The following is a 17269-nucleotide window of genomic DNA, read 5'->3' on the forward strand; positions in this document are numbered from 1 at the left end:
ATGCATCTCCAGACTGACGATACAGGAGAGGTACTAGTAATCGACTCCGCCATTTCCCTCGACCTCCTCGTAGATGCATTTAGGAACGGATGTCGGCATGAATGTTTTGTCGAAGCTTTAAGAAGACCTTCATACCGGCTGCATACGTCAACGTAGGAATTGGCAATGGGATTGGCAATGTGTTGATGAGGCGCAAATCCGGAGATTCCCCAATGTGAGCAAAATGTGTTTTGTAAAACGTCACTAGATGAGTTCCACGTTTGTCTGTGGCTGTCAAGCAAAGTAAACAGATCACCGAGAGAGAGAGAGAGAGAGAAAGGCAACGATCCACATAGAGAACAATCTAGCACTGAGATGTTGCATTACAGAAGCAACCCTGTCACACATGAATTCTGAAAGATGATCTTTGACTTGTGCAAAGACCAAAAGAACTTTGTTATTCAAACTGTAGGATACCCTGTTGACCATGACGATACTTCAATTGAAACGGTACGGAAGATAACCGTCAATACTTATATGTGTTACCATGTAGTTGTTGCAAGAGACAGATGAGCACTATGATAAGAGGACATTCCCACGTAAGGAAGGAATCGACTTGCGCTTACGACGGAATTGTGTTCTGTCAGTGTCTTACAGAGACAGCAACGTTTATAGAAGGCGGTGTCTCTTTTTATTAATAATGTCCAGGAAAGCAATCATTATGTTTGCACGGGCCATGTTTAAAAGCTGAAGGTCCGATGGATTTGTACAGGGTATATGACGGTATCGATATCTCTGCAGTGAGAGTTGACATAATATAAAATCCGTTTCTCTGCAGACATCGAATTAGATCTGACTGCCCGTTGTAGTGTTAACGTCTATCGAGATAGATGTTGCAACTGGCTCCTCCGAGGCATATGACAGTTTGCAGGGATTGTACAAACATGGGGTATTCAAACACTCGGAGGGAATAATGGGGCATTCATAAGCAAGAGAGTGAGAGTACGACGTTTTAAAAGACGGTTAAAAAAAAAAACCCCTGATGATTTATCGATGAACGGAGAGGATGATATGTATTTCACCTGCGCCAAACTCATTACATTACGCCAAAGGTTGTTGATAGGGGACAGCTTGTCTTGGGAAGATGAGAATTCTGCTTTTGGCATTATGTGCAGCGGGTTCCGCATTCAGGATTTTTTTTTTCTTGTGACACAACAGGAATTACGAGTGCAAAAATCAGAAGTTGAACCTAAATTCATACACACACAAAATAACAACAAAGACATACAGACACGAAGCAGAGAACAAGAAGGGAAAAAATAAATGGCCTTATATCTTACCGAGACGGTAAGTTGTCAAAGTAAACCACATAATTGGCAAATTCGTATCCTCGAGAAAATAACATCCTGTTTTCCTGCAAACGGACAGATGAAGCGTGGTCCAAAGAACACTTGATAAGAAAATTAACACAGGGAACCTTAGCTATACATGGTCTTTTGTTCTTTTTTCTTTTCTGTGAGGTTCATGGCAATTGGTGAGTAAACACCCAAACAAAACAGGGAACAATGACGACGCCAAGACCAATGTATCACAGAAAAATTAGATGGGGCACATTATGGAATCTATATGTATCCATATATACAAGATATTCTTAACTCTGTAGGTGTTTTAAAGCCGTTGTCCTAGAGGTACCTTATCAGAAATTCTTGATTTCTAGGCTTTGAAATTCAGCTCGTTGAATAGACTGAACAGACTTAAAATCATCCGTTATCTTTTTGAGAACCCCAAGGGCCATTTCTTTATATCCACTTCAAATACTTTTTATTCAGTGTCTTATCTTTGAAACCACCATTGCATTTATGTATATGAGATCATCGTGCGCCACCATGTCACTAGGCAGATTTTGAGGGCTTCTGAACAAACTAAAGAAAACTTATCCCAACAAATCAATAGGAAAAAATGCAGATTATCGTCCAGTGGTTTTGACATACGACAGTGCGACCATGTAAGTCTGAAATAGAATATGAAACAAGTTCATTGTGTTACAACTTGTAAACATGTGTCCATTTTGTACAATTCTGGCTTCATAGTTATCGGAACAGACAAGTGAAGAACAGACAAGCTGGCTTTAAATGAACTTTGGTGAGGGGTAAATGGTCGCGGCTGTTGAACCGTCACCTTGCAATTTTAGTTACGAACTGATAGCTACATTCGACTGACTGACTGAAATGTTTATCAATGCAAGGCATGAGTTCCTAAAGTGCAATGAGTAAGATATCAAAAAAGTAATATTTTGCGTGTTTAAGCTTATTTATTATGAATAACGTTCTATAATGCTTCTTCCTGCATGTAATTTAATATGATTAGCATTTTGGTCAGTTTCGCGATCTATGGTTTTTCATAATTTGTCTTGATCTTAATGCAGTTTTAACCAATCATTTCAACGAAAGGGCATTTCCTTTAGCATGTTTAGTGGCTGAATCACGATATACTCTGCCTCGTCTGTGTATGGATCTGCAATGATTGTAAATACACCTGGTGTATATATGCAGTTTGGAGCTGTACTATTTATGCGACCATTATGGTTACTTGTGTATCTAAAGCGATCGTCACGACACAAACCGTGCCTGAATTAAATGCTGGTTGGGAAATTGTAGTAGGGCCTACATTTTTAGATTACAAGTAGTCATTTTAGAAGCCAAATACCTTTTTGCTCACGTCTATTTCCTAGGATATTATATTGTGCAATCGCTTACAATGATGTACATAGTCACTTAACAGTGATTATCACGAAATATGTCATGATGTTTTATAATCATTATCGGAACATCAGTTCTATACTTATCGATGTAAATTGTTCGAATTTAAAGATTTGTTATTGTGTATATTCAAGCCATGTAGAAATAGTATTTTGTCTAACACAAACCAATAATATTATAGTTTATACCAGCGATTTGTACAATTGGCCAGTCAAGGTATACGATAGATTTTAACCGTGTATTGACGCAGTAAACATTGATTGAGAAACTTGAGCTTATCAAAGCATCATCGCGGAAATCTTGTATATGTGATTCTTCCTGTTGGAGAATCCCTTAATGAACGCAAACAGAACAGTTCGCTTTCTTCACAGTCATGGCTCCATCTTGTATTCCATACCACGTACCGCCAGGATTATACAATTTTTGATAACTCCATTATTGAAAGAGAGTATATATAAACATGCAGACATAATGGAGTACCCCCATGAACCACAGTTATGAACGATCGCTTCTTATTCAATTTATGCTCTTATCACTTATCAAGGCTTGGTTCTGACGGGACAACTTCAGGAAGTGATTGATTACTGATTGTTGATTTTTTTATTTTTTTTCTTATGACGGCAGCTTACAAAGTTTACTGAAATTCAATCCCTGGGATCACTCAAGTCTGTAGTAAGTAACGGTGCACCGTAAAGTGGTGGACAAAATAACCGTTGCGCCTTGAGAGTGCGCATGTGTAGAGCCGTTTATAATTATCCATTCGTTATCTTGGATCTTGAAACATATTCATCTGACATTCCCTTGACTACTTTTCAACAACAAAAAAGAAAAAGAAAATAACGAAAGGGAGGTAAGACAAGCAAAAAACAAAAGCAAAAACAACCTTAAACATGCTGCTTTTAAGGTGTGTAGAGCGTAGTTGTAATTGTACATTCCCATTAAAGATCGCATTCCTTTGAAGGCATCATGAAATGGTCTCAACCAGAAACTTATATTTTGTGTCTAACGCTACCACGAACCATCCAGAATTATCTTAATTAGTATTATGGAGTATACATTTCAGTGTAATTCAGACTTGAGTCTCGTTTCCGTTCGGCTGTCTATATTGTGATATATTGTTGTGACATGTTTTAACAGTGTAATTACGATGCTAATTGCCATGCCAAATTTGTTACCGCCAACGATTCATAATGATGATTAATCATATTTCTCTATGCAAATTGTGTTTTTAGTGATGTGATGCTCAGCTGTTAGTACTTTTGAAGCACTATGAAATGCTCTGTGAAAGCCAATGTCGGATTGAGTCTACAAGTATTATGAGAAACAGATGCAGTATTTGCTACCTTTCTCTTTGCGAGCAGAAATACTATTTGTTTTTTGTTTTTTTGTCATTGAAAATGACGATCAGGGTCGGAAATAGTGAGCATGGAATTATAACATAACAAAGTACTGATTAAGTTGTAAAGAATGCTGAAAATAAGCATGAATAAACCAACAATGGCAAGATTGAGCTACATCACACGGTGTTCTCATGACGCTTCACTGAAGAACAATAATGTTCCTAGATCATATACCGCTGAATAACGCTTCAAGTGGAACATGTGTTTATTTTTTCGTTTGGTGGATGTTTGTCGTAATATTCAGTACAGCTTCGGGATTTTTGTAGTGAACGGGGGAGGGGAGAATTCATCAAGCGCTTTGTCAGATTATTTTGTGACAAACTGCTTTAAGCTACCGAAACCCTTGCATATAATTGGCTGATAGTGAATTTGTCAGAAACAATAATGATGATAAACATGATCTGACAAAAACAGTAAAGCTTGATGAAATGCCCCCCAGGTACACCCCTTCTTTGTTGGTAAGTGCAAACGTGACGTAAGCATTCTCCAAGTGATTTAGAGAGTCTTGCTCTATCGGTGCCTTCATGTACAAGGATATTTTACTTGTCGGCCCGTCTCTTGGAATTGGTTACGTTACTGTAATCAATCAATGTTGCTTGAGTCATGTAATCATTGTCAATATCTCACCATAGGCCTGCATCGCACATCCAATGTTCTTCAACACTTTCTGTTTACACTTCCTACATTCTTCCGCATTCCATATTCCTACCAACAAAGAAGAAGAAGAAGAAGAAGAAGAAAAAAAAAACCACTGTCATAAGAAAATATGGTAACTAATGAAAGCAGTTAATTAAAGTCATTAATCAACATGAGTCAAATGCATCATAACGTACTACAACCATGACGGAAAATATCCATATACAGTTACATAACAAAAACCAATCACATATCGTCAAATTAAAAGACAAACAAACAAACACACAAACAAATCTAACCGGCGAGGAAGCACACATGAGAGCAGAGTAAAAACTAGAGCAACAGGCAAAAAAAAAAAAAGAAGAAAAGAAAGAAAGAAAGAAAGAGAAGGAGAGAGAGAGAGAGAGAGAGAGCGAGAAAGAGAAAGATTGGGGGGGGGGGGAGAATTGGTTTGAAGGGAGTTCGAAGTGGTAGGTTGGCCTAGAGGGATCAAAGGGGTGAGCGGAGAATGAAATACATGTATGGTTGGGGCACCACCTATCGACAGGGCACCTTCCCATCGACACCCTGCGTATCATGGCTGTTTGCGTATAGAACGAAAAAGTACGCGCGGGATTAAGTGTCATTAGCTATAAAAACAATAAAAACGAAGAAACGAAAATCAAACTCAAACAAACCAAGCTAAAAATTACACATCCGATCAGTAACGACGCATGGCTGTGAAATTCACGTGTATTACCTATGGCCTGTGAAATTCACGTGTATTACCTATGCTGTGAAATTCACGTGTATACCTATGGAGGAGAGGGGGTGCCGATCGCAAGGTTCCCTTTTTAGCTGCGCGAAGAAAACGGAACGCACGCACTAAAATTGCGCTATTTTAAAACGGAGATTCATAATCAACGAGACGGTCACGACATTCAAAACTGCAGTATTTATGGCATATTTGAGGTAAGAATTAGGCGGATTTGTATTATATTTTTAGAATAAACAAGCTACAGATCCTTAGGGTGTCGATACGTGGTACCCCCAACCCTACTCAGTAAGTGGGAGTTAACCCAAGAATGTGATTGAAGTACACTGTACAATGTACTACTGAGTAAGTACACGATCTTTTCGAAAGTGTGACGTCACAATCATCTATGCGCGTGTCTATGCAGTGTGCAGAAATTCCTGAGTAAAGTAGGTCACAGTTCATCTTTTTCGAAAGCGTGACGTCACAATCTGTGCGCGTGGGTAGACAGTGTACAGGAGTGCCATGTATGAACAAGTAATTTTTTCTAAATGTTAGCCATCGATTTACGATACGATATCAATCTTACAAAGCCATTCATCGTAATTCTGTACAATGCTATACCGAAATCGGTTTTACTTTATCGTCATTACTATTCGCAAATGTGCACTCTGGTTGAGGTGCGAGTCCTGGGGAGGGAGCAATATTACAGGGAACCAGTCCTACGGCAGCAGTGCAGACTGTAAAGTGGGACACAGGTCACGCTGCTTCGCGCGAATGACGTCATAATTTCCTGTGCGCATAGTCATTGACAAGACGAAGCGCGTTGGCACAGGATCAAGATGCCACCGTGCTTATTACATTTCATCGCCTAGCAATGGACACATAAAACGGCAAAACTAACGCAAGAGCTACACACCACCAATAATAACAAGAAACAGAAAATGAAAAATGAATTTTCCTAGGCTTCCAGTTTTGGGCCTTACTACTCTCGCTTTTTTGCACCCAGTGGCAGATTACTTCGAAATTGGCTGGGGACAGGACAACTACGACATAAGCACTTCTGTTGAACAAGAGATGTGGTAAGGACAACACTGGTAATTTGGTAAACTTCATATTGCTTCAGTTCCCGGCGTGATAAGCATTTATGCACGAGATTCCTATACGTAGACCATGTATAGAATGATCAGGTGAATAGTGATTATCTTATGGAATAACTCAATACTGAGTAGGTTACCTATTTTGTCCCAATAGGAATATAAATTCTTTACAAATCCATTTCCGTGATATGCTATATAGCTTCTGCGTATTTATACATTTGCCTGTAACTGTTTTCTAATCATCGTGCACATATCTGCAGCCGGTGCTTTGCTATTTCGGTTATAGTGCATATACAGGTAGGCCTAAACGTAGGCCTATGCATGATGTCGAAACCATGCCGACATTCAGGAATTTCTTTGCATGTGCCGTGACAATTGCTATGATATTAAATATAAGTCAGGGCTTCTGCTAAATCTTTGTTTTAAATCCGTTCGGTCCTAAAGTAAAGCTCTTACTCTATCCCCCTCTTTAGTATTCAATTGACTAGTATATACAAAACGTTGCAGGCCTACATGGCGTAGGCGAACATACTGAGTAGTTAGTGTAATACATTAGATTTAGTGAATATTGGACGATTTTTGCTCATGCGGTTAAATTTGCCCATACATGTTGGTACTTACTACAGCATCTTTGATTTTCTGGGCTGTGACTTCACGTATTGGTCATACTGGGTATTTTGATGCTTTTCTATTTAGTGTTCTGCTTTGATGCAAATGAACTGTTTATTTTACCAATACTTGACATCTTGCGTGAGACGCAAAAAATGAACTGATAGTTACAATATTTAAACGTACTCACTCAAGCAGTTGTCCAGAAAGGGGCCCTTGGCTTTTAGCCCCCCCCCCTTCCCTTTCGGGGGGGGGGGGGGGGGGGAGGGAGGACGGAAGAGTGAATATATGGCATATCATACCTCCGATATGAACGTATTATGTACAGGGTATACGCACCATATAAGATACATAGGTCCCTACGCATACACGCATACCAACATAAATTCCATTAATGCGAAAATGACTTTCTTTCTATAACCTCCTATCAGTATGAGCTCTTCTGGAGTATACGATGTAAAATGCAAAATAGATGTCCAACTGGGTGAAAGAAAGGCTTGGAAAGTGGGAAAATAAGTGGTATACTTTTGTTGTCACTAACAAGCGCCAACGTGTATCAGAACGGAGTGCTGTTTGGCCTTTGGGCAGCTGGGGTCGCTATCTCGGTGGGTCGTCTGCTAACTTACATCATCGTAGGGGATCGGGCACGAAAGGACGTCCAAACACAGGTACGAGTTGAAGGGACCAAGAAAACACATGAACACACATAAATATAGATACATCAGTTTCAGATGTCGAAGGTTCTTTCAGCGTGAAGTCCTCATAGCCACACATAAAACCATGATTCCGGATTGAAACCCGTAAAACCATGACAGTCACTTGAGTCCGGTAGAATGCCGAGACATTGGTACCATATTCCTCTCTTAAATCTCTGCAGTCTTTGCAATAATAATGGTCTATAATTATGACAGCGCAGTACGGTATTTCCAACATTTCCCATCTAGCATCGAAATGTTAATTTCAGATATGAGGGTTAATCTTCCTTCCTCATCCGGCTATCGTTCCGCCTTGAGCTTATTTCGCCATTGTTTCTTAATGTTTGCTATATACCCATTCGAGGCTCAACACTTCAAAGATGAATGCTAATCAAGCGTATACTGCAGTATTTAACGTTTGTGCAGGCCTGTGCCAGATCTTTAAATTTCCTTCCAGAACTGTCATATTCCTAAAAGCTAAACCCCCCAAAAAACAAACAAACAAACAAACAAACAAACAAACAAACAAACAAACAAACAAACAAACAAACACACAGGCTGAGCTATCTGTAAAGTGTTTTGGAACCGTTGGTGATATCGTATTCATGGATACATAATAATGGTATGTCTTGTCTGCTGATATTGAAAAGAGTCATCTACAAAATGATTGGGGCCTAACACACTAATTTCTAAATGTCTGAAAATCTTGATAAAAAGGGGGCGGGCACAAAGTTAGCTTAAGTCGATTTGAAGGGAAAACATGGTCATGACGAAAATTAGATTTTGCACATCCTCACACGTAATTTTCGATGAGATCCTTAACTTACTCTTGATTTTTGTATTGGAATATAATTTTGCATTTCGTCTCAGAATAAAGAATTTTTGTCTGTCTTTTACATTTCAGACTGATGACATAGTCAAGGAGCAGAGTGAGGTGCCAGTGGAAATAGAGCACGGGGTGCAGGAAGAAGTAGAAAAGATACCGCTTGAAGAAGACGATAAGGTTTGTAATACTCGAGTGTCGAGAGGGGGCTTGCGCCATAACGCGCGATTAAAAGATAACATATCTTGACAGATCTTAACGAGGAGTCTGTTGCTTCAATGTGCAATTACTCATAGTATGTCTCACATTGCAGTTATCCCAAAGGACTTAAACTAAACGAAATTCAACGAGGGAGATCTTGTCCATTAGTGTCCCGTCTTTTTGTTGTTGTTAGGAGGAGCACGGTTAGAATAACTGGGAACACTTCAATCACTCACATATTACGGATAGTGTATCATTAGACACTGACTGCCTGGACGCTGATATTGACGACATCATCAATAATGCCCAAGAGTTGTACCTCATCCCCTCCCCTAGTTCTTCTCCCTACTACTGCCGAACACATACATATATTAGATAAGAATTATCAGAAGAAATTCCAGTGAACTGCCTCCTGAAAATAATGGAAGCCAGGCCAATTTCCTCGGTACATGATCATGACAGCTGTCATGCCTGATCAAGTGTAAAACGAGATCCTCGTTTCCCCCCCCCCTCCAGAAATATGACACCTACATGCGTTATTTTCCCTGCGGTATGATATACTATACGATTGCGGTGAAATGTCTGTGAAATTAAGAACTGTTTGGAATATGTCTGTCATTGAAGTAATATACTTTGTATATTTTTGACAGAATGCACGAACAAAAAGGGAGCGGGGCATAATCGGCTCTGACAAATGTTTGGAGCATGATTTGTAACAACGTACATAAACATTATCTGCTTAATTTGTCATTCGCTTAATAGACTTCAGAATCAAACGCAGAGAAGGATAAATCAGAAGATGAATCAGTCGCCTCACGTCCGAATATTGTCGATGCACCAACAATGGACAAGGAAGAAGCAGAACAGCTCAAATCCAAGAAGTCACTAGAGGTCAAGGCTGATCCTGAGAAAAGAGACGACGAGACTTTGATAGACGACAAAAGAATTTCCGTGTACAAACTTCCCGCCATTAAGAAACACCACTTTCTGGTAAGTGTTAATTAATCAAAAATGTCAGAATCAAACCATTGGTGGTGCTGACTGAGTATGACTTCGGTGGAGTTTGAAAAAAAAAATAACTCAACAGAGCCGAGAGACAGAATAAATCCATGAAGAATGGACATGATTCGGGAGAAAGTTTTCACAAAAGTATGATAATTAATGTGGTTGTGCAGAAAAAATAGCGAAGCATATCTATGAAAATGTAAAAAAGATTTAATAATCCCGTCAACAGTTATGAATTCTTAAAAAATTTGATTCATTTCATGTACCATCCTCCGTATAGATGAGAGTTCATACAACAATTTGTGATTTCACAACCGAAAAAAAAAATATATATATAAAGACATGTTGAAAAAAGAAGAAGACGAAAACAGAACTACATAAAATATGGTTTCCCAACATAAGGCCTCAAGAGAGCATTTGACCTAACTCTTCCAACCTATGGAGAATAAATCTCAGTGACAAATCTAGGGACCGTCTACTTTCCATTTCAAAAGAAAAAAAGAGAAGTTGAAAAATTCTTTCCCTGTTTTTTTTTTTTTTTTTCTTCCAACATTGTTCTGGAATGTATAGAGTTTCCCTCTAATGAGGACGGCACATGGAAGTCATCTTATTTCAAATATCTTTTCTCATGAATTGATTGTCTGATTATGCTTTTAGTTTCACTGTGCATGTCTGTTATCACTACACCAACAATGAAGTCTGAGGGGGAAAATATCTCTTTAAAGTTTCACTTTCTGCGATGCTGATCTATTCCTTCTTGTCTAGCTACGCGTGTAGCAATTCTAAAGTTTAGATTTCTGATCAAATTTCACCGATTTATGAAACTTGCATTGTCTGCACCCTTCGGCGGTCATGTACGCCACGTCACATGGACGGTGTCATATCTGTTATCTCACGTCGGCAAGCTTAATGGCCTCCATTGTTCAATACGAAAAGTGAAAATAGGTTATGGACAAAGTGTGTTTTTCATCTCAAATGATCATCTGCGGTCAATTTGCAGAACGGTATGCACGGAGTTTTATCTCTCGTATAAAATGATTCTAAAACAATGACTCTGATTTTAAGGGGAACCGTCTGTCAAATGCATTTGATCATTATACCCGTCTTTCTTGGGTTGAAGTAAATAATGCTCTGGAGCAAGGGCATGGATAACAGTCAGCAGGCCTACATAGTACATTTACAGTAAGAGTGTGTATTATCTTACTATGTCCACTGAAATTTCGTCAAATCGTAGCCATCGTGTGAATAGAGTGATGTGGAACCTGTATATACAAAACAGTACTGGCTTTGAGTTTTTTTCTCGGATTATCGTGTCGTGTCACGGAACTTGACGCACTCGTTTGAATTTACCTTCTACACGTGATTGTCATCATGTTAGCATAACATAAAATCCACTTGTTTATATTTTGGTGTTTGGCTTTGCGTTTTTAGTTTTGTCCTTTCCACATACAAAAAAACAACAACAAAACAAAAACAAAACATATACAATAAGAACGACATTTACAATGTATGCAATACAGAAGTGTAAGGGACCAAATAACGTACAAAAAGCCGCTGTAAAAGGCCCATATAAAAATATACAATTCCCTGCGAGAGTATCGATTCGGAAAATATTTAATACATCTCTTTGAGTAAGAAAAAGAAGAGATGGGGTCAAAATAAAGATGTTGACGTCATTGATATCAGCATACACCAAAGCGAAAAAGTTAGAAGGGGCAGGGGCAGCTTCATCATGTCAGCGTGAGCATTGTACCAATTTGTACCACAAAGGACAATTACATGTATTGTAATTTGTATGCATGGTGTATTTCTTTCCTGACACAGTTCCATTTTACTTCATTTATTGTTTCTGCATGGCACAATAAAATCAACAAATCACTTTCGAAAAAACATACACATTGATTCATTATCAATCATGGCTACGCGAGTTGAAGGCAGAATGCATGAGTAATACATTGGTGATTATAATCATTTCAGGTGCGACAGGATGGGATGCGGGTCCTCCGACAAGCCGTGCAAGGCGACTTCAGTCTAGAGAAAATCTCTCTCGAAGGCATCCGAAACTTCCTCTTTATCGTCGCTAAAGGTACGACACATGTCCGCATATAACCCCCTGCGTGTCATACTCAGGGGCGGATCCAGGAATTCTGTAAAGGGGGGGGGGGGGGCGCAACTAATATTTCTGCTGCCACTTCCGGGTTTCATTTCATTTTTTCATTTTTATTTGTTTTGTTTTTAACGAAAAATAAAGGGGGGGGGGGGCGTGCGCCGGTAGCGCCCCCCTCTGGATCCGCCACTGATACTACATGTATACCTGCCCCGATACCTGCTCATAGGTTGGGTGTGAGATTTGTTTGGCACAGAAAGGGTTTAAAACAATATGTCACACAACAAATACTACAGTCCTCTTCTCCGTTGAGACTTTGTGGGTGCATCGAGATAAAACGGGAAAATGGCTTCTTTAACAGGGGGTGGGCATTTCATCAAGTGTTTTGTATAGAGATTATCACTGACAAATTTGCTCTCAGCCAATCAGAAGCACGGATTTCCTTAACAGTAGTCAGTGATTGACAAGTTTCATGAAACGCTGCCAAGATTGTGGGTCCAAGTCTTTGGATGCCCGCTAATCACAATTCCCCTCTTCATCTCGTCGTAGAACAGCCACATGGCAATAATATCGTAAAGACAATAGCATGGACTCTGAGGAAACATTGCTTGTACTGAAGAGGCTACGCTGGGTAAGAAAAGCCGACAACACGGAAATGATGGAAATTTGGAGTTTCCGTTTCCTCTCATCTCGGCCTCTCAGTAATCTCCCATTGCAAGACTTAAAGGGAAGATAAACCCCAAGAACAATGTGGATTGAATGAAAGCAGCAACATTAGTAGAACACATCAGTGAAAGTTTCAGGAAAATCGGACAATCGATGCAAAAGTTATGAATTTTTAAAGTTTTGGTGTTGGAACCGCTGGATGAGGAGACTACTAGAGGTTATGACGTATGAGTGGACTACAATATCAAGAAAATATAAAGAAAATACTACAAAAATCCATTTTTCATGAAAATTACAAATTCCATCAACTTGATATTGACATATGTTAAGGGTAGCAATTATTCCCCCTGCTTTCTGAAAGCGGTTGGTCCACTGCTCTTTCATAATTCTAGAAAAGTGAATTTTTGTTGAATATCCTTTATATTTTCTTTGTATTGTTGTCCACTCATACGTCATATCCTGTAGTAGTCTCCTCATCCAGCGGTTCCAACACCAAAACTTTAAAAATTCATAACTTTTGCATCGATTGTCCGATTTTTCTCAAACTTTCACTGATGTGTTCTACTAATGTTGCTGCTTCACTCAATCCACATTGCTCTTTGGGTTTACCTTCCCTTTAAGCGGCACCCAAGCACACCGTGTGACATGTCTTCCATCAAAATTTATGCATGGCTAACCAAGAAGGCGCTTTCGAATCGATCATTAATCTCAATGCGGGCAGTAATTCACAAGCGAGACTCAAATATCAGATAGGCCTACTTGTAAAATCTTTATAACAGCAAACATTTTCATCCATGAGGATTCTGCCTCATAACAGCAGAGAACTGTGTACACGTACTTAAGTGTACACAGGGAAACAGTTAATGATTTCCGAAATCAGTCAACGTTTGGGATGTGAATGTATAGAGGAGGGTAGATATTATAACGTGTAAAGAGTCTTCTTTTTGTTAATCGGGATCAAATGAGGCATGCATTACAACATATGCCTTTCTACTTGCACATGCTCACATCAGGTTCTCCCTCCCAGCTGGGCGAGCTGGAAGCGAAGATCAAGGCAGACTACCGCTGGCTGACCCCCGTCAGGACACCATCCAGGAAGCTGACAGGAAATCTACCAATCCAGGGTCCCCAGGTCACTACACTCCACGAAGCCACCCGCGTCCCGGCCAGACCCCTTATGAGGAGAGCTCAAACGCCTGGCCTCACGCCTGGCCACATCTACAAAACTCCCAATCCAAACCCTCCCAATTAGATTTCAGCACAACTTTCACTATTTCCATCATATTCATCACACACAAACATTTTTTTTTTTGTTAAAGCCACTCACAAACCAGTGTTGAATTGGCAAGAAAAAAAAAGGGGGGGGGGGGTAGGGGACAACTGACTACATAATGGAGTAGACTTTCACTCCAGCTGGTACTGCAGTATTAAATAACAGTAGCTGCAGACTGTAGACATATGATAAGGTATATGAAAATTGAAAGGATTATTCTTTTCTTCTTTTTTTTGTTTTGTTAAAATGCTCATCATGCTTCAATTTTCAAAGGACTTCTTTGGCTGCAGATGTGATTCTCAGACAGGCTCTACTTCCTTATTGACCTGAAAACACTTGAGGATTCTAAAGATAACTCTGTGGGAGGTTTTCAATACTTGGATGATATTTCACACACATTGGTTTTGATAGCAGGGCTACAATTGTCAAGGATGTGTTTACCCTGTACATCTCACACCAATCATTTCTGTCATACAAGCATAATACGTCTTCGGTGAAGAAACACGATGAACATTGCACATGTCGACACACTCATAAGACTCGCATCATTCTGAACATCAACAGGAAATGAACGCTCGACTCTGATCCAGAGTTATTCATCTTATAAAATGTATTCTTAAAGAAACTAAAAATCAGCCCGGCAATCCAAGTCATAACACTTTTCGTCTTTCAGTCTTTTTTTATCATAATGATGTTTTGCAAAATAAATCATCGACTAGAACAAACCTCTACTCGTGTGCTGAGAAACCACTGTATGTACCATGTATTATAAAATATGCATAATGATGCATGCAATGATGGTAGCAGAAATGAAAAGCAGGAAAAGGTACAGGTGTACTCACATGTTGCTGAACTGGGAAGAGTTCACTTTGGCAGACTCCTGTCAAATATCGGTAAGTGATTGATTACCTGCTTGTCATCAGTATGCGCTCTCACATTTCTTAGCTTAAAGGGACTGTACAGTACTGGTAGAGGTGAAGATTCACGTTTTGAACATTCCTAAGTGAGATAATGAGAAACCTCTTATGAAATATGAAAGAACATGTAATTTTAAGAAGGATTCAACGTTTATTTGATGAAAATTGGTTTTCAAATGGCCGAGATATCCAAAAAAGTGATAATAGTAAAAGGCGACAGGCCACGCCTTCTTATAGGATCTCTTTGTTTCACCTTGTTTTTGGATATCTCAGCCATTTCAAAACCGATTTTCATCTAATACATTTTTGATACCCCTTAGAATTGCATGCTCTTTGACATCTCATAGAGTGGTTTGTGAATATCTTGTAAAATGTTAAAAGCTAAATCCTCACCTCGACCAGGACTGTACACACCCTTTAACTCTCTGTACCGAGGATGATTACTTGCAATTACAAATATGTACTTGTAATTAAATCATCAACTGAAACATGACTTTGTCATGCCAATCAGACATGACGGAGAGCAAACATTAATTATCATATGCAGGCTCTTAGTTTATCCAGAACATACTGTAGTTTGCCTTAATTTAATATCGAGATTAGTCTCACAATCAATGCTGACTTACTGCAGTACTGGGTCCAGGGCCCCATTTCATAAAAGATGCTAGGATAGCAACTCTTGCTGGAATGGCAACTTCCAATAGCAACAGCCAATCAGGAAGCTGGATTATTGTCGTTACCATGACAATTGCCATCCCAGCAAGAGTTGCTATCATATCAAATTTTTATGAAATGTGGCCCAGGTCAACCAATTTGCTCTACATAGCTTCCTATGTAAATGGTACACTACTGACACAGTGTGTATCAAGTCTGCATATTAATGTACTGTTATGGCAGTGAACACATAGTATAGTTTGGCACTAGAAGAATGTCAAATATACACGTGTGAAAATACCACACACTTTCCTTCCAAATCTTCAACATGGCTAACAATGTGGATCGAAGTGTGTAAAAAGGCCACATAAATCACATGAAAAATATAGTACTGTACATTTGCAATGTAAGTAGAATGTCATTCTATCATACACTGTATTGATCAGTTTCCATGCAAAATACAATGTGTAGTACTGAATGTCCCTTTTGTATGAAAACAACAACAACAACAACAAAGCAAGTGGGGAGATGAACAAAGGGAAATTCAATAATGATGGACATATGTAATCAGCCCTGATTGGCATAATGATACTTCTAGTGCATGGGGGTCCAAATTATAATCCTTAATACTGCAACAATGGGGTAGGTATTGAAATAATAATAACAAATGGTTGGTTGAATGAACTTTTGTCTGCTTTCGAGTAAAGCTGTTTTTTTTCTAACTCCAACGTCTTTTATTCCATGCAATGCATGCACTCATATCAATAATAATGATGCGCGCATTGAAGGAGACTCGAGAATGATGAGTGCATTATCTGGTTAATCCTTAGTACTGCAACAATGGGGTAGGTATTGAAATAATAATAACAAATGGTTGGTTGAATGAACTTTTGTCTGCTTTCGAGTAAAGCTGTTTTTCTTCTAACTCCAACGTCTTTTATTCCATGCAATGCATGCACTCATATCAATAATAATGATGCGCGCATTGAAGGAGACTTGAGAATGATGAGTGCGTTATCTGGTTACTCCAGATCCTCCTTGGTAACCTTGCTACAATACATAATCAGAAATTCATTCTAGCAGTTGCACATGAGTGTTGTAGGCTAAGTGTAATTTACATTATTGGAAGACATGAGTCTAGCAGGTTTCTGAATTGAGTGAACCTGGATTTTGAATGGGTCTGAAGGGTGGTGCATTTCAGGTGTGTAAAAGTATTCAGGCTTCAATATAGGACATATTCTCACATTTCTACATCTGCATCTAAATAAATCCACTTGATTCCAGACACGTGTGGAACTTTGACCGTAGATTTACCCACTACACCTAGGATACCAGAGCTACCATAACATGATGGATACAAGTTTGCAGTCACACAAAAAAATGTATACAATTTGTATGAATGAACCTCTGCTCATAAACCACATTTATTGTGGAATACATGTTTAAGTAAATAAAACATCTTTACAAGTACATACCAACCAACTTAAAATATCACAAAATGAAGGTCTCAGCACTTCAGATTTTGTTCATAGCAGATTACTCGGTCAAGTTGGAAAGGAGGTAGCCATTGCAATCAAGGCTCATTGCATCAAATGTAGAAGAAATGAATTTTGGTGGTTTGAAAAAGTAAATATGGCACCCTTGTTACATTACGCATGCAGAAATGAAAATCATAAAGACATCTACTACTGTAATAGTCTCAGTTCATGGGG

General features: G+C 39.0%; 1 protein-coding gene across 1 annotated transcript; it reads left to right on the forward strand.

Moving 5' to 3' along the window:
• Positions 1-6391: 6391 nt before the first annotated feature.
• LOC140240371 (uncharacterized) lies at positions 6392-14041 on the forward strand. The gene is made up of 6 exons (XM_072320144.1): positions 6392-6589; positions 7761-7884; positions 8816-8914; positions 9698-9925; positions 11918-12026; positions 13727-14041. Exons 1-6 carry the CDS (start codon positions 6459-6461, stop codon positions 13963-13965), a joined length of 930 nt encoding a protein of 309 aa, XP_072176245.1. The 5' UTR covers positions 6392-6458; the 3' UTR covers positions 13966-14041.
• Positions 14042-17269: the final 3228 nt, after the last annotated feature.

The sequence above is a fragment of the Diadema setosum genome, chromosome 2, assembly GCF_964275005.1.
Source record: "Diadema setosum chromosome 2, eeDiaSeto1, whole genome shotgun sequence".
NCBI classification, from domain to species: domain Eukaryota; kingdom Metazoa; phylum Echinodermata; class Echinoidea; order Diadematoida; family Diadematidae; genus Diadema; species Diadema setosum.